This window comes from Cucumis sativus, chromosome 4 (assembly GCF_000004075.3).
Source record: "Cucumis sativus cultivar 9930 chromosome 4, Cucumber_9930_V3, whole genome shotgun sequence".
Taxonomy (NCBI): domain Eukaryota; kingdom Viridiplantae; phylum Streptophyta; class Magnoliopsida; order Cucurbitales; family Cucurbitaceae; genus Cucumis; species Cucumis sativus.
In genome coordinates this window covers 18,422,509-18,435,667 of record NC_026658.2, presented here as the reverse complement: position 1 = coordinate 18,435,667, position 13,159 = coordinate 18,422,509, and the positions used below count along the sequence as shown (strand labels likewise).

General features: G+C 32.7%; 1 protein-coding gene across 8 annotated transcripts; it reads right to left on the bottom strand.

Moving 5' to 3' along the window:
• Positions 1-239: 239 nt before the first annotated feature.
• On the bottom strand, positions 240-13,045 carry LOC101210471 (pentatricopeptide repeat-containing protein At3g14730). 8 transcript variants are annotated; one of them, XM_031884517.1, is made up of 5 exons: positions 12,721-13,045; positions 9,581-11,693; positions 8,558-8,625; positions 7,651-7,823; positions 240-782 (listed from the first exon to the last, which is right to left on the bottom strand). In XM_031884517.1, exon 2 carries the CDS (start codon positions 11,688-11,690, stop codon positions 9,717-9,719), a length of 1,974 nt encoding a protein of 657 aa, XP_031740377.1. In that variant the 5' UTR covers positions 11,691-11,693; positions 12,721-13,045; the 3' UTR covers positions 240-782; positions 7,651-7,823; positions 8,558-8,625; positions 9,581-9,716. The 8 variants fall into 8 exon arrangements, 6 of the variants coding, with proteins under 6 accessions (XP_031740377.1, XP_031740379.1, XP_031740380.1 ...); XM_031884519.1 differs by having other exon boundaries at positions 240-485; XM_031884520.1 differs by lacking the exon at positions 240-782 and adding an exon at positions 3,959-6,054.
• Positions 13,046-13,159: the final 114 nt, after the last annotated feature.

Sequence of the window (13,159 nt, the reverse complement as noted above, 5' to 3'; positions counted from 1 at the left end):
TATAAGCATCTTGGTTTGCTCGACGTCCTAGCTTCTTGGATGGAAATAGACATCTTAATAAAAATCGAGATACATTTCTCTAAAAGAAAGAACACATGGGCCTTGCAATTCTCTGCCCATGATAAGGCATGATAAGGCTCCTAATTCTGAAAGAGTACTCTTTCTTGGACATTGTAATGACTCAACTCTTTATACTAAGATAGGTTATTACCTTAAAAGATAAATGATAATTTTGACAATTTCAAGAAAAGAGAAAAACTAAATTTTCATTAAAAATAGCATGAAAACATATTGCGCAGATAGTTCTACAATTTTAAAGATAATAAAAATATTTAAATTCAAAACCATGAAAATAAATAATGAAAAGTTGAAGCAAAACTATGTTCCCATATGGCATGTCAAGGATCCTTTCTGTCACTCATTTTCTCTATCTTTACCTTTGCCTGAATTTTTGTCGCTCATTTTTCCTCTATCTTTACCTTTGCCTGAAATAGATAATAGAGTATAAACACATACTCAATAAGGGACCCACTACTTGTCCCACTAGGTGTCTGTTAATTTTTCATTAGGGTTTCGTGATGAAGTACCCTATAACTATCGTCCACTCGAACACACGTTATCTAGTGAACCCGTAGGAACACATCTAGTCTTCAATGAATTTGAAGGAACACCAAAGAGAAACTGGACTTCGACGACTCAATGGAACACCAACGAGAAACTGGTCTACGGTGACTCGAAGGAACACCTAAGAGAAACTGGTCTTCAACGACCTAAAGGAACACCTAAGAGAATCAGATTGTAAGTAACCCCGTCGGATCACTAAATCATCTCGAGGGACACCCATATGGGTACGACCCTAATAGACAAAGTTAACAGAGAATCACAATCTATAACATGTAAAATAACATAACATCATAACATGACATGAATATCAACCATAACATCTCTATCACGTGATTAATATAACATGCATCATAATATAGTCATCTTAATCATAACATATCTCAATCATATCAGTCATAATATATCAGTCATAACATATCTGTCATAACATATCAGTCATAACATATCAGTCATGTATGGTAGCTATCTATATCAATTATGCACTTTGCTACATCAATGTATAATGAAAAATACATGCAAGCTCTTTAATCTATTTTCAAATGTCTAGTAGTAGAATCTCTTACGTGAGATATTAACTAAATATATTCATTTGCTCACAGTAAAAAATCTCCAATTAATTCAATCTTAATCATAAAAGAAAAATTCAATATTTTAATCAATAAAATTAAAAGTTGGCTTTCATCCAAAAATTCTTCCAAATTAACTTTACCCAAAATTGAGGTCGAGAACAATTTAACATTAATGGAAAAAATCTGTCATTTAAATCTTCAACAAAAGGACTTTTCAAACGCATGCAACCAAAATCAATTTAAATATGAATAACCCTTTCTTTTTCAGTTTTTCTCTTCAATTTAAGAATTTCAATGCTACTTAATATTTATCATTATTATTTTCTTTTCACCTTCATTTTTAATTTTTCTTGTAGGTTATATGTATATATCGGTATTATATATATATACACAATAACAATATATACACATATTTTTATTCTCATTATCTTTTCTCAATAAGTTCCTTATTTGCACAAAATCTTGGCCATTTATAACCATATATAATAATAATACTTCTTTATTATTATTTTTATTCTTTCACTATATCCTTCATTATGATGAAACTAAGTCAAGCACAACGAAAAAAGAGCGGAACAAACAGGGCGTGCTTTGGAAGAAGCGATCTGTTACCGAGCCGTATTATTGGGAATAACGAAAGCATCTCTAAATACTCAAAGTTTCATATCGGAAGCAAGTTTTCAAGAAACTGCTCGAGTTTTAGCAAAAGCCGCCCTCCGAGGTCGTATCGATTGGTTGAGAGGTTTGAAAGAGAACGTTGTTCTAGGAGGCATGATACCCGTTGGTACGGGATTCAGAGAATTAGCGCACCGTTCGAGGCAACATAACAATATTCCTTTAGAAACCCCCCCAAAAAAAATTTTCGAGGGGGAAATGAGAGATATTTTGTTCCACCACAAAGAATTATTTGATTTTTTCATTTCAACGAATTTACATGATACATCAGAACAAGAATTTCTAGGATTTAATGATTCATAAAAGTGGAGTCATCCTGTTAACTAGCCGCGTTGATTTGGTAATAAGATAATAACGAATAGAAAAAAAATTAATGGCTTGGATCGTGTATCAACAGTCAATCCCCGGTCGAGGTAGAGGATAAGGTTCCATGGGAACAATTGAATCAAAATTCCACCCTAATTACTCTTAATTAACTAGTAAACCATAAACCGAAAAAATAAAGTTTTAGAATACTTACATTTGAAGCTTCGTTTTTTTTTCGAACAACCACTAAGGTTGACTTATTATCCTCTAGACTCAGAACTGGGTTGTGGGACCCGTCGGATGAAAGAACAGAGAGAGAAATAGATGGAAAAAGAAATGGACTTGGTAAATTTCCTTTCTTTTTTTTAAAAAAGTAAATAAGAAAAAAAATCAATTTGGTGTGAGTTCAAATTCAATAGCCAACCCATCAAATGAGTTCAAAGGTCCTATTTATAAGGATTTTTCATGCAAAATTGCATGTCTATGCAATACTAAAGACCAACAACTCAAAGTATCTAGTAGATTTTCTATCTTCATCAAAACACAACACTTAGCCACTAGAGTTAGTAGAATTATCCAACAAAATGTTGGATTTTCCCACTAACTTTGGTCAAAGGGCAAAATAGTCATTTGGTCAAAAGTCAAAGTTTAGCCTTAATCAACATTTTGACTTTTTACTATTTGTCTATCTTTTCGAGCATAAATCCACATTCATTTTCTCAAAATTTAAATCATATTTGAATATATTGTCGGTCAAAGTTTGACTTTTCAAAGTCAAAAGTCAACTATTTGATTTTTTACAACTTTGACTATATCCATCATTTTCGAGCTTTTGAGTATGAATTTGTATTCATATCTTTAATATTTAAATCCCATTTAAACATAAAGCTCTATTTTTAATTCGATAATCAATTGCTATATCACACATACTTATCGGTTTCTCTCTCCTTATCTAAAAGGAACAATTCAACTCATTTCAACATTTTATTCTAAGTTTATTCCATATGAGCTAGTAGAGGAATATTTTATAGAATCATTCCTCAAATTAATTTGAGAATGCTAAAATACTAGTTCGACAAAAATAATTAAGAAACTAATTTTCTTATTAAAACTTAAAAACTAAGCATACTTTCTAATTATAGATTAGAGAAAGAAAAACTTATTTGTTTATGTTTCTCAATTTACAAAGTAAATCTCCAAATTGAGATTAATTTGGAGAAAGTAAGTGGGATAAAAAAAATGTTTAGAGAGAAACTATTTTTTTTTACAAAAAGTAAAAACATTTTTTTTCTTGATTAATTAATTAAAGAAAATTGTTTTCTTCTAGATATTTATAACTATATTTTCTTCTTCAAATAGAAAAGGGAGTATGAGAGAATCATGAAATTCTATTAATTTTAAAAATATTAAATTAATAAAAATTTCAAATCAACTAATTAATTAACTATTAATCTATTAATCAATCAATTAAATTCGAATAAAATTCAATTATAAGTTTCTCTCGTAATCAATAATTTTAATATGAATCAAATTCACATTAAATTATGAGAAATTGCATTTAGATAATAAAAAAAATAGCTACAACATCTATTTTTTGCATGTTGTAAATTTGGCAAATATAACGGTAATCTGCTTTTAAATTTGCTATTTGCAATTTTAAAAATGTAAGTGACATGAATTCTATTATCATTTTTTTTTTGTTTGCAAACTCCCCTTAAATTAACATTTTAACTCATTCAAATATTTTATCTCTCATAAATTAATCTTGAATCATATACAACTTATAAAATAAATTTTGATAAACTTTATATTATAATATATCACTTAAACTAATTCTCGTAGTAATTTTGAACATTAAATTACAACTAATATAAATAAATCTCATTACCCTTTACAAGCTAGCAATGAGACCTAATAGACCTACAAATCAGAAGCTACAACGATATGAGATTAATTGACCAAATTCATTAACCACATTGATCAATATTCGTTGACTGTGACTACACTCCACTAAAGACTCACAACTGAACTTTTCTCACTATAGATGTATTTATGTGTCCACGAATAAAGACCAATAATAGTTAGTCCTTCACGAGTGTTCGTAACACAAGCTGGATCAAATTACCGTTTTACCTCTAAATTACCTCTAATCCTTAAATATCAGTGCTCCTCTAATAGACAACCTTTTTATGGTCCTACCAATAAACAGAAACCTCTCTCATGTCATAAAAAGGGTTAGGCCCTTTGTTCAAGTCCCATAGGCACTATTTCAGAGAACATTCATTTACGTACCATAAAAAGTCTTCAGGCTCGCAACATTACCAAGAAGACATCGCTAAGATCAATCTAGAGAAAACCTCGAAGCAGCTGAAAAATGGTTTGTTCAAGTCCTAAAGACACTATTTCAGAGAACATTCATTTACGTACCATAAAGAGTCTTCAGGCTCGCAACATTACCAAGAAGACATCGCTCAGATTGATCTAGAGAAAACCTCGAAGCAGCTGAAAAATGGGCAGATAAGAAGTGTCACCCCCTAGACTTTCATGTGGGAGATCAAGTACTTGTTAAACTGTGACCTGAACATACTCGGTTCCAAAGATAGAAAGACCATCACCTTGTGAGAAGATACGAGGGACTAGCAGGAGTGGAAGAAGTCCTTGTTGAGATAGTGAGGAAAGGTATAAGACCCACGATGAGGATACATAAATTCCTAGTGAAAGTGGAAGAACCTCTCCATGGAAGAAACAAGTTGGAGACGTATCGAAGCCTTGAAGCGTGGAAGCAAAAGATCAAAGAATTCCAGTTTTGCCAGTCGACGGGGACGTCAACTGTTTAATTGAGGGAGAATGTCACGATCATACTTGTCCAAGATGTTGTTTGCCCAAATACCCCAAATTTATCTTATCTTTATGTCATGTATTTAGTTTAGCTAGCTGCTTTCCTTTTTAAGTCATAAAGCTTGGGTGCGATGTTTCGACATTTTCATATGCAAGCGTACCAGAGCTGAAAATGTTCAAAATGTATTATAAAAGAGGTAGAGTAGTTGAATCCCCGCTCAAGCATTGTCGCACTCTTTGCAAGCAATTTTTTTTTTTGTAACTGACAGTCTTCATTATATATTATAATGTCAATTTCAATGTATTTCTTTCTTTCTCATGTTTTATACACAATTTTCTTAAGAACGCGAAAAAAGATTACATCATACACTGAGTATGTCCGTGACTTTCGAATTCTGACGACTGACTTGTTGCTCGAGTTCGAACAAGTGCCGCACAATCGTCTGTCCGAAACTTGAAAGACTACGATTGTGACACCCGATGCAGGGTGTGACACTATGAAATAGTGGGATTCAAGCTACGTGCAAATTGCTTGACATTTGTCGAGGTCAAGGTTAGCTTTTTGCCAAACAAGACATGCCAAATGCATTTCTAATCTGAGAGGAACCAAGGATCATCCCAATCCAGGTCCAGAGCCCTAAGTCAACTCTACAATAAATACTTCTCATGAATTCCTTCCCTACTTCAAAGTTCTTAGCAGCACTATTTCACTAAGTTAAACATTAAATTATTTGTGGCAAATACCACACCAATGTACAAGCTCTACGTTCTTTGGTGAGTTATCTCTTTCCCTAAAATTACAAATCTTACATCGAAGCATTGTGAAACAAATGAATATCCTTTCCTTGATTTGCCATCAACAATCCTAATTCTAACTTCTGCTGATCCTTCCTTCCCTATTGCTTTTTTGTATATCTCTCATGTACTTCAAGCTTTAATATTAATAATAGCAAAACTTGTATTCTTTTCTAAAAAAAATTCAAACTCAATACCTATAATCTTGCTTGAATCTGCTCCTTCCTATAAACATTGATCTCACGAGCTTCTCCATCAAAATATGAATACTCACATCAGTTCATCAGAAAGAAATAGGGTCAAATGCACTAATTCATTAATTTGGGGTTTTTTTCGTTTTTTTAATATCTAAATATGGTATTACAAACATGTAATTTAGAGTGGTATATCTCTTAGACACCATGCAGCCGTTTAGAAAACAAGTTTATTTGATAACGTTTATGATTTTTTTTTGTTTCCAGTTATTATTTTTCTTTTTATAAGAAGCAAGCTTGTTTGATAAATGTTTTTCTTTCTTGCTTCTAAAATTATAGAAACATTCCTAAAAAATACACCAAATTTGAAAAACAACCAAAAGTAATTTTTTCTTGAAGAATTTGTTTCATTTTCTATATTTGTAATATTTTTTTATTAATTTTTTATTTACATATATAATTTTTCCAATATTTATATTTGATTTTAATTTTGAAATTTTATTTTTTAATATTTAAATTATATATTATTTTAAATCTCTAATATGTATATTAATTTCTTTATATTTCAAATTTCAACTCCCTTGAAATCTTTTGTTTTTATTTTTTCCCTTTTATATTTTTACATATTTTAGAATTGTTTTTTTATTTATTAATTTTGCTATTTACAAAATAATTGTGCTATATTTAATGCATTGATGTCTTTTCAGCAAAATCTAATGAAAGATGAAGATTTGATACTTTAGAAAATTGTTTGATTTGCCAACACAACTTAGCTTAAGCTGGCATCGGTATGTTTCCGAGAATAAGAGGTCTTGCGTTAAAATCTCTCCACTTTTAAGTTGTAGTTATAAAAAAATTCAAAAAAGATTATTTTTGTTTAAAATAATACATCCTATAAAGTTGAGAATAAATTAATTTTTTTAATAGTTAAGAACGGTTTAAAAAACATAACTCAACTAGCATATAATATGTTTTTAGCAACAAAGAGGTATGAAGTTAGAACTTTTCCACCTCCATGTACTGAAAAAAAAAGTTGGAAACAATTATAAATTCTGTTATAATTACTTCTAATGTCAGAAAATATAATCAATTGAGGTTGAAGAAGAATGAACAAGATTGAAGAACCATAAAAGTGACTAAAAAAAACAAGATCAAATAAACAAAACAACACAAGCACCGGAATAAAATGAAAATCCTTCCTTAACAATTTGCTTCATCTGCTAATAGAAATCTCATAATCGAAAACAAATCTCTCATGAATACAATTGCAAAGAAACAAAATCTATTAAAAGAAACAATGGACAGACAGTTTTACCTTGTAATGAGATTATAAACCTCGTATAAGGGTTTTATTTTCGTTTTTTGGATGTAGTGAGGGGGGGTATCAACCTAATTGAGATGCTCGGGTGTGCCTGCTAATCCCCCTCCCCTTTATTACTTTTTGTATAACCCTCATGTACATTAAGATTTGTCTCCCTATTATTCAATATTAATAATAGCGAGACTCTATCCTTCAAAAAAAAAAAAAAGAAACAACAAACAGTTTTGATGGATGAATGATACAAATATGTGACAATAAGACTATAAAATAATTATTGTAATAATCATGTGATTAACAGGTTTCGACATAAGAATGAGTGGAAACATACCTTCTTAAACTGTAATAGTGCCCTCTTCGAGATGTTTGAAAAGAGAGCTCCATGATGATAGAAAAATGATGTATTTAAGCTACAAGGAGCTTGTGAAGGCTAAAGACGATCAAGGACTAAAGACTCGAAGATCGCAGGGTACAATGCGTAACAAATTGTCACTGGAATCTGATCTGAAAAGATGGTCACAGTCGCATATATATAACTCTTGTTTATAGACTAGCTTTAGAAAGATTCAAAATAATAATCAAAGTAACATAAACATGTTCTCCATAGATTTCTATTCATTGAACAATCAAATGAATATTACATGTCCAAGGGCCTTCATCACGTAACGAATCTACAAGAACTACAGAACAAAGTCGTAACAATTTTATTTTAAATTTTTTTATAAGCAACTGAGATAAATGAGCTGTACAAACGTCTAATACCTTTTCATTATTACAACCAACCATCTGAATTTAATATTATGTAACAATGTATACCTCCAGTAATCTTATGGGACATCCGCTTGATCCTAATGCATTTGGTTACTAAGGGAATTTGTGATAGAAATCTCGAGTAAACTTGCAATTCTACTAAGCTATAAGCCCTTTATTTTTTTTCTTTTTTCTCTTAGTCTCAATGACCACAAGACCCCGCTATAGTGGTCTATAACATTTTTTAGTATTCCAGGAAAAAAGAATTCAATTCACACAGACAAGTAATAATAACAAATTCGTAAAATGATATAATTTAAAAGGAACAGACGAACAGTTGCAACAAACACCAAATAATAATAATCCTACAACATCCCCAACTCTCCCCAATGCTTTCTTGATAAATTAATTGAGCATCAAAACATTTTGATTACTTAAACATTGAACATCATCATTAAATATATCAGAAATACTAATAGGATAATAACCTTTATCAACTCCCACTTCTTGCCTGTATTCTTGATGCCTGTTCAAATCTCATAAAACCATTTCAAGCCTACAATTGCAGAGGAGAGAAACGTTAGTACCAATTATTCTCTTATTTCAGTGATGCAACCACTTATCTACAAAGTTGGAGTATTCAAGTGGCGCCATGTACTTCACAAAAACTAATGCATATGTTTGTCAAGAACTGTAATAGACCCTAGCAAAAAGATTTTATATCGCAAATTATAATAAACAAGATCTAAAGAGCAATCACCCAAACTAGTGCATATAAGGATTTTAATTGTCAATAAAACAACGAATTTGTTTTTCATAATCATTAGTGGAGTAATGGGAGTGTTGCCAGGATTAACAATGAGAAACGAAATTGTAGAGAGATGTAACCACTGAGGCCATGTACTTCGGAAAGTGAAGTGAATGGAAGGAAGGAAAGCTTACAACAGATCTTCTGCTAAAAAGATCCAATGATCGATTAGATACCTCCTAAAGCTTCTTGAGATCGGCATTAAGCAATGGCAATGACAATGGCTCTTTGCATATCTCAATCATAATGCAAATAAAATCTCCTCGTAATTCCAAGAGATTCAAGAAAAGAACTTTAAAGAAAAGCAAGAGTGTAGCAATATGAACAAGGCCATAGTTGAGAGAGGATGAATGCAAATAGCCACAAAAAGGCACCACCTCTGACCATCAGTTCTGTCAGTGACTCATTCATATCCTTGAAGATAAACTGTACTCAACTAAGAAACTTTGCACTGGAGAGATCTCATTGAGTCAGGGAGATGGAAAAGAACGTACTTGCACTTTGAAGAAAAATGTAGAAGTGACCAAGCAAGGAGCGAGAGAAATTATAACACGTAAGTAAATGAGAGAGGGTTTTTTTCCTTTTCTTCTCTCCCATTCTTTTGTAAAATGAATACCAAGGAGATAGGCAATCAAAGATATTTGTCTGAAGGCATCAATTAATCAATGACTCACATTTCAAAGAAAAAGGTTATTACAATTACCCAGTTTTGCCGCTTGATTACCAATCGCTCTTGTCAAAAAGACGAAGTAAGTTCATCAATGTACAAGTTTTGATGCTTGTTACTCGTCAATCTTTGGAAAAAGAGAGGTTAATGCAATCGTACATGTTACCATATCTCAATATAAATTCAAAACTTCATCTAAAATGAATCCAATATCACATAGTTGATTAGTCAATGCATTCAATTCTGAATGTGTCCTATCTCCAGTACGGAAAACATGCACCCCATCCTTGAGTTCAATCCAACTACAACCAGGTGTCTTCTTGACATTTTGTTCCTTCATCGTTTTTCTAACCTCCAACACCTCTTCGTATCGACCTATAACTCCATAAACATTGGACATCAATACATAACTCCCACAATGCTCTGGTTCTAGTTGCAGTACTTGTCGTGCTGCAATTTCTGCCAACTCTGCATTCCCATGAAGTCGACATGCTCCCAATAAAGCCCTCCAAACAACGGGATTGGCTTGAATAGGCATTTTCTGCACGATCTCATACGCGTCCTCTAAATGCCCAGCTCGACCAAGCATATCAATTACACACGTATAATGCTCAATAGTTGGAATAACACCAAATGTAGATTCCATCTGAGCTAAAAACAAACGCCCATGAGACACAAAGCCTGCATGATTGCATGCTGATAGAACTCCAACAAGCGTAACTTCATTTGGCTTAAATTCAGCCTCACACATTTGAGAAAACATACCCAATGCCTCCAAAGCATAACCATGCATACCATAACCCATAATCATGATATTCCATGATGCCACGTCCTTTTTGCTCATTGAATCAAAAATCTTGAGGGCATTGTTCATACTACCGCATTTTGCATACATATCCATAACAGCATTACTTACAAGTAAATTATCTACAGCTCCATTTTCATCATCCTTTCCAAGTCCATTAATGATCATGTATCCATGAATTTCTCTACCGTGCATGAGCGCAGCCAAATGAGAGCAAGCTGGAAGCACAGTTGTGATGGTTACCAAATCTGGTAGAATCCCAGAACCTAACATCTTATCAAAAAGCCTCAAGGTACCATCATGATCACCACATTGTTCATGAACTGATATAATCGAGTTCCACGAGAAAATATCCTTCTCATTTATCATCTCAAAAATTATTAACGCATCTCCAATATGTTTGCATTTCCCATACATATCAATTAATGCATTTGAAACTGAAACTCCTGAATCATAACCCATTTTCATGACAATCCCATGAACTGTTTTCCCATTGTCTAAGTCTCCCCTTGAAGCAAAAACAGATAAAATGCCAGTAATTGTAAACCTACTAGGTGCAACCCCTTTTACATGCATTCTTCTGAAAACCTCCAGTGCCTCGTCAAGGCAACCAATTTTGGCATACCCGTTGATCATTGCATTCCAAAGTACAACATCTCTTATTGATAGTTCTCCAAACACTTTTTGTGCATCCTCCATCGAGCCATTCTTCAAATAAGTATTAACCAAAGCACTACCAACAAACACATCCAACTCCAACCCCATTTTAAGCAAACATCCATGAATCTTCTTCACCTCCATAACCTCACAACAAGTTCTAACTACACATGGAAAAGTGTATTTATCAGGCATTACACCCTCTAACCTCATTTTCTTATAAAATTGAAACCCTTTTGAAGCCAAACCGTTGGAGACAAACCCAGAAATTATAGCATTATATGCGAACACATTACGCTCATGGCACGGATCATAGAAAACCAAAATGGCCTCCCCCATTTGACCACATTTGGAGTACATGTTGATTAAGCTAGTGATGGATGGAGGTGAGGGAGAAAAACCATAGGTGATCATTAGGGAGTGAAGCTGTTTTCCTTTGTTAAGATTCTGGTGGTCAGCACACGATTGTAGAAAAGCAACGCATTTGGTTACATTATTCAGCATTTGAATTGCTGAAAGCATGGAAGGTGGTGAAGTAGAGAAACTAAGAAAGGAAGAAGAAAAAAAGTAGTGCTTCTTGGAGACAATTTTGGAGAAGATAAACTTTCTGTTTGTTAAGCACCAAGCTAAACTATCAAGAACGTTGTCAAAAACTTTGCTAGGTTTTAACACATTTGACATCATCACCTACAACGACAACACACCAACTAAATAAATAAATAAAATCAACTGGCAACATACAAATGAGAACAGTCACTTCAAAAAAGAAAATTTTCATTAAAGCCTTTTCCTTTTTACAGTAATTTTGTGAATCTACAAGAGTCCGAACTCCAAGAAAACACATCACTCAACCTTCAACTCATTGCCTCTCTTTCAGTTTTTCGTGTACAAAGCATTTCTATAATCTTGATCTGAATTTAATACAAAGATTTATGAGTTAAAAAGAAACGGACTAACAAACAGGAAAACTCAAAATGTTGTGAAAAAAATTGAAGTTTGTGTCCCACCCAGCACTAACTCTGCAAACAATCCACAAATTTCAGGTTTCAAAGCATGGTCAATTTAACAGTGGCATAAATAAATAAATAAATATAACCCAAACCATCGATAATCCAAACGATTCTATTGAACAAATAAAATAGGAACAAAAATGGAAGGATGAAACTCAACCACTTTTTATAGCAAGCAAAATACTTCCTTTAGCTTTGCAGCCATTTTTCACCTTATGAAAGCATTTTTAAAGAAGGGGCATTGCCAAAAATAGGACAACATAATTAGGACTATAGAAATTTAAGATGGATTCTAGTTCTATAAATACATAGGACTTTCTGAGGGGCAAAATTACCTTGTTTTCATTCTACTCTATTTTCATGCTCTGTTTTTTAAAGTTAATTCCCTTGCTTCTCAAATTACATTGCGAGAAAACAATGCAAGAAATGGAACAATCAAGCAACTAACAAGAACTTATAATAAATATTTCAAATATCAATAAAAGAAGAACTAAACAAAAAATTGAACCCGATTAAGTACAAGTGCTAAAACGATGCATAATCTCGCAATGCTTTGCACTAGCAAAAACAAGCAAACGACCAATAATTGATAGTCAAAAGAGTGGAAGAAAGTTTCTAACTGGTAAAACTCAGCAAACAACACAATATTTGTTCCTTAAACAAAAAATGTAACAAAGAACTAAGAGTGGAAGAAAACTTCTCACCAAAACTCAAACAGAAATCGGTAATGCTGACAAAAAAACGATCAATGTTGTGGTTCAGTTTGAGAACGGAAAATTGTAGCTGTAAGGAGAGGTGAAACGGCGTTCTGGAATTTCTTTTTTAAACAGTAGATGCAGAGATGAAAGGCCTTTGTCGCGAACTGCTTTCATTGTCAGAGCTGGGTACTCGCCGTCTTCGTAAACTCAACGTCGCCGTGGCGTCAGCTGGAAGCCGGAGATTGGTGAACATAACAGTGAGCGTGGAGACTAGAGGGAGGAGGCAACGTGCGTTTGAAAGTAGGAGGTAGGGTTTTCATTTGAAGGGTAAAATAATCCACTTAAATTATTAATCAAAGCTTAGAAGTATATATATAAAGTTCTACTCGTAATTCATTTAAAATTACATTAATTACTTTTAACAAAAATGTTAATTTAGCTACTA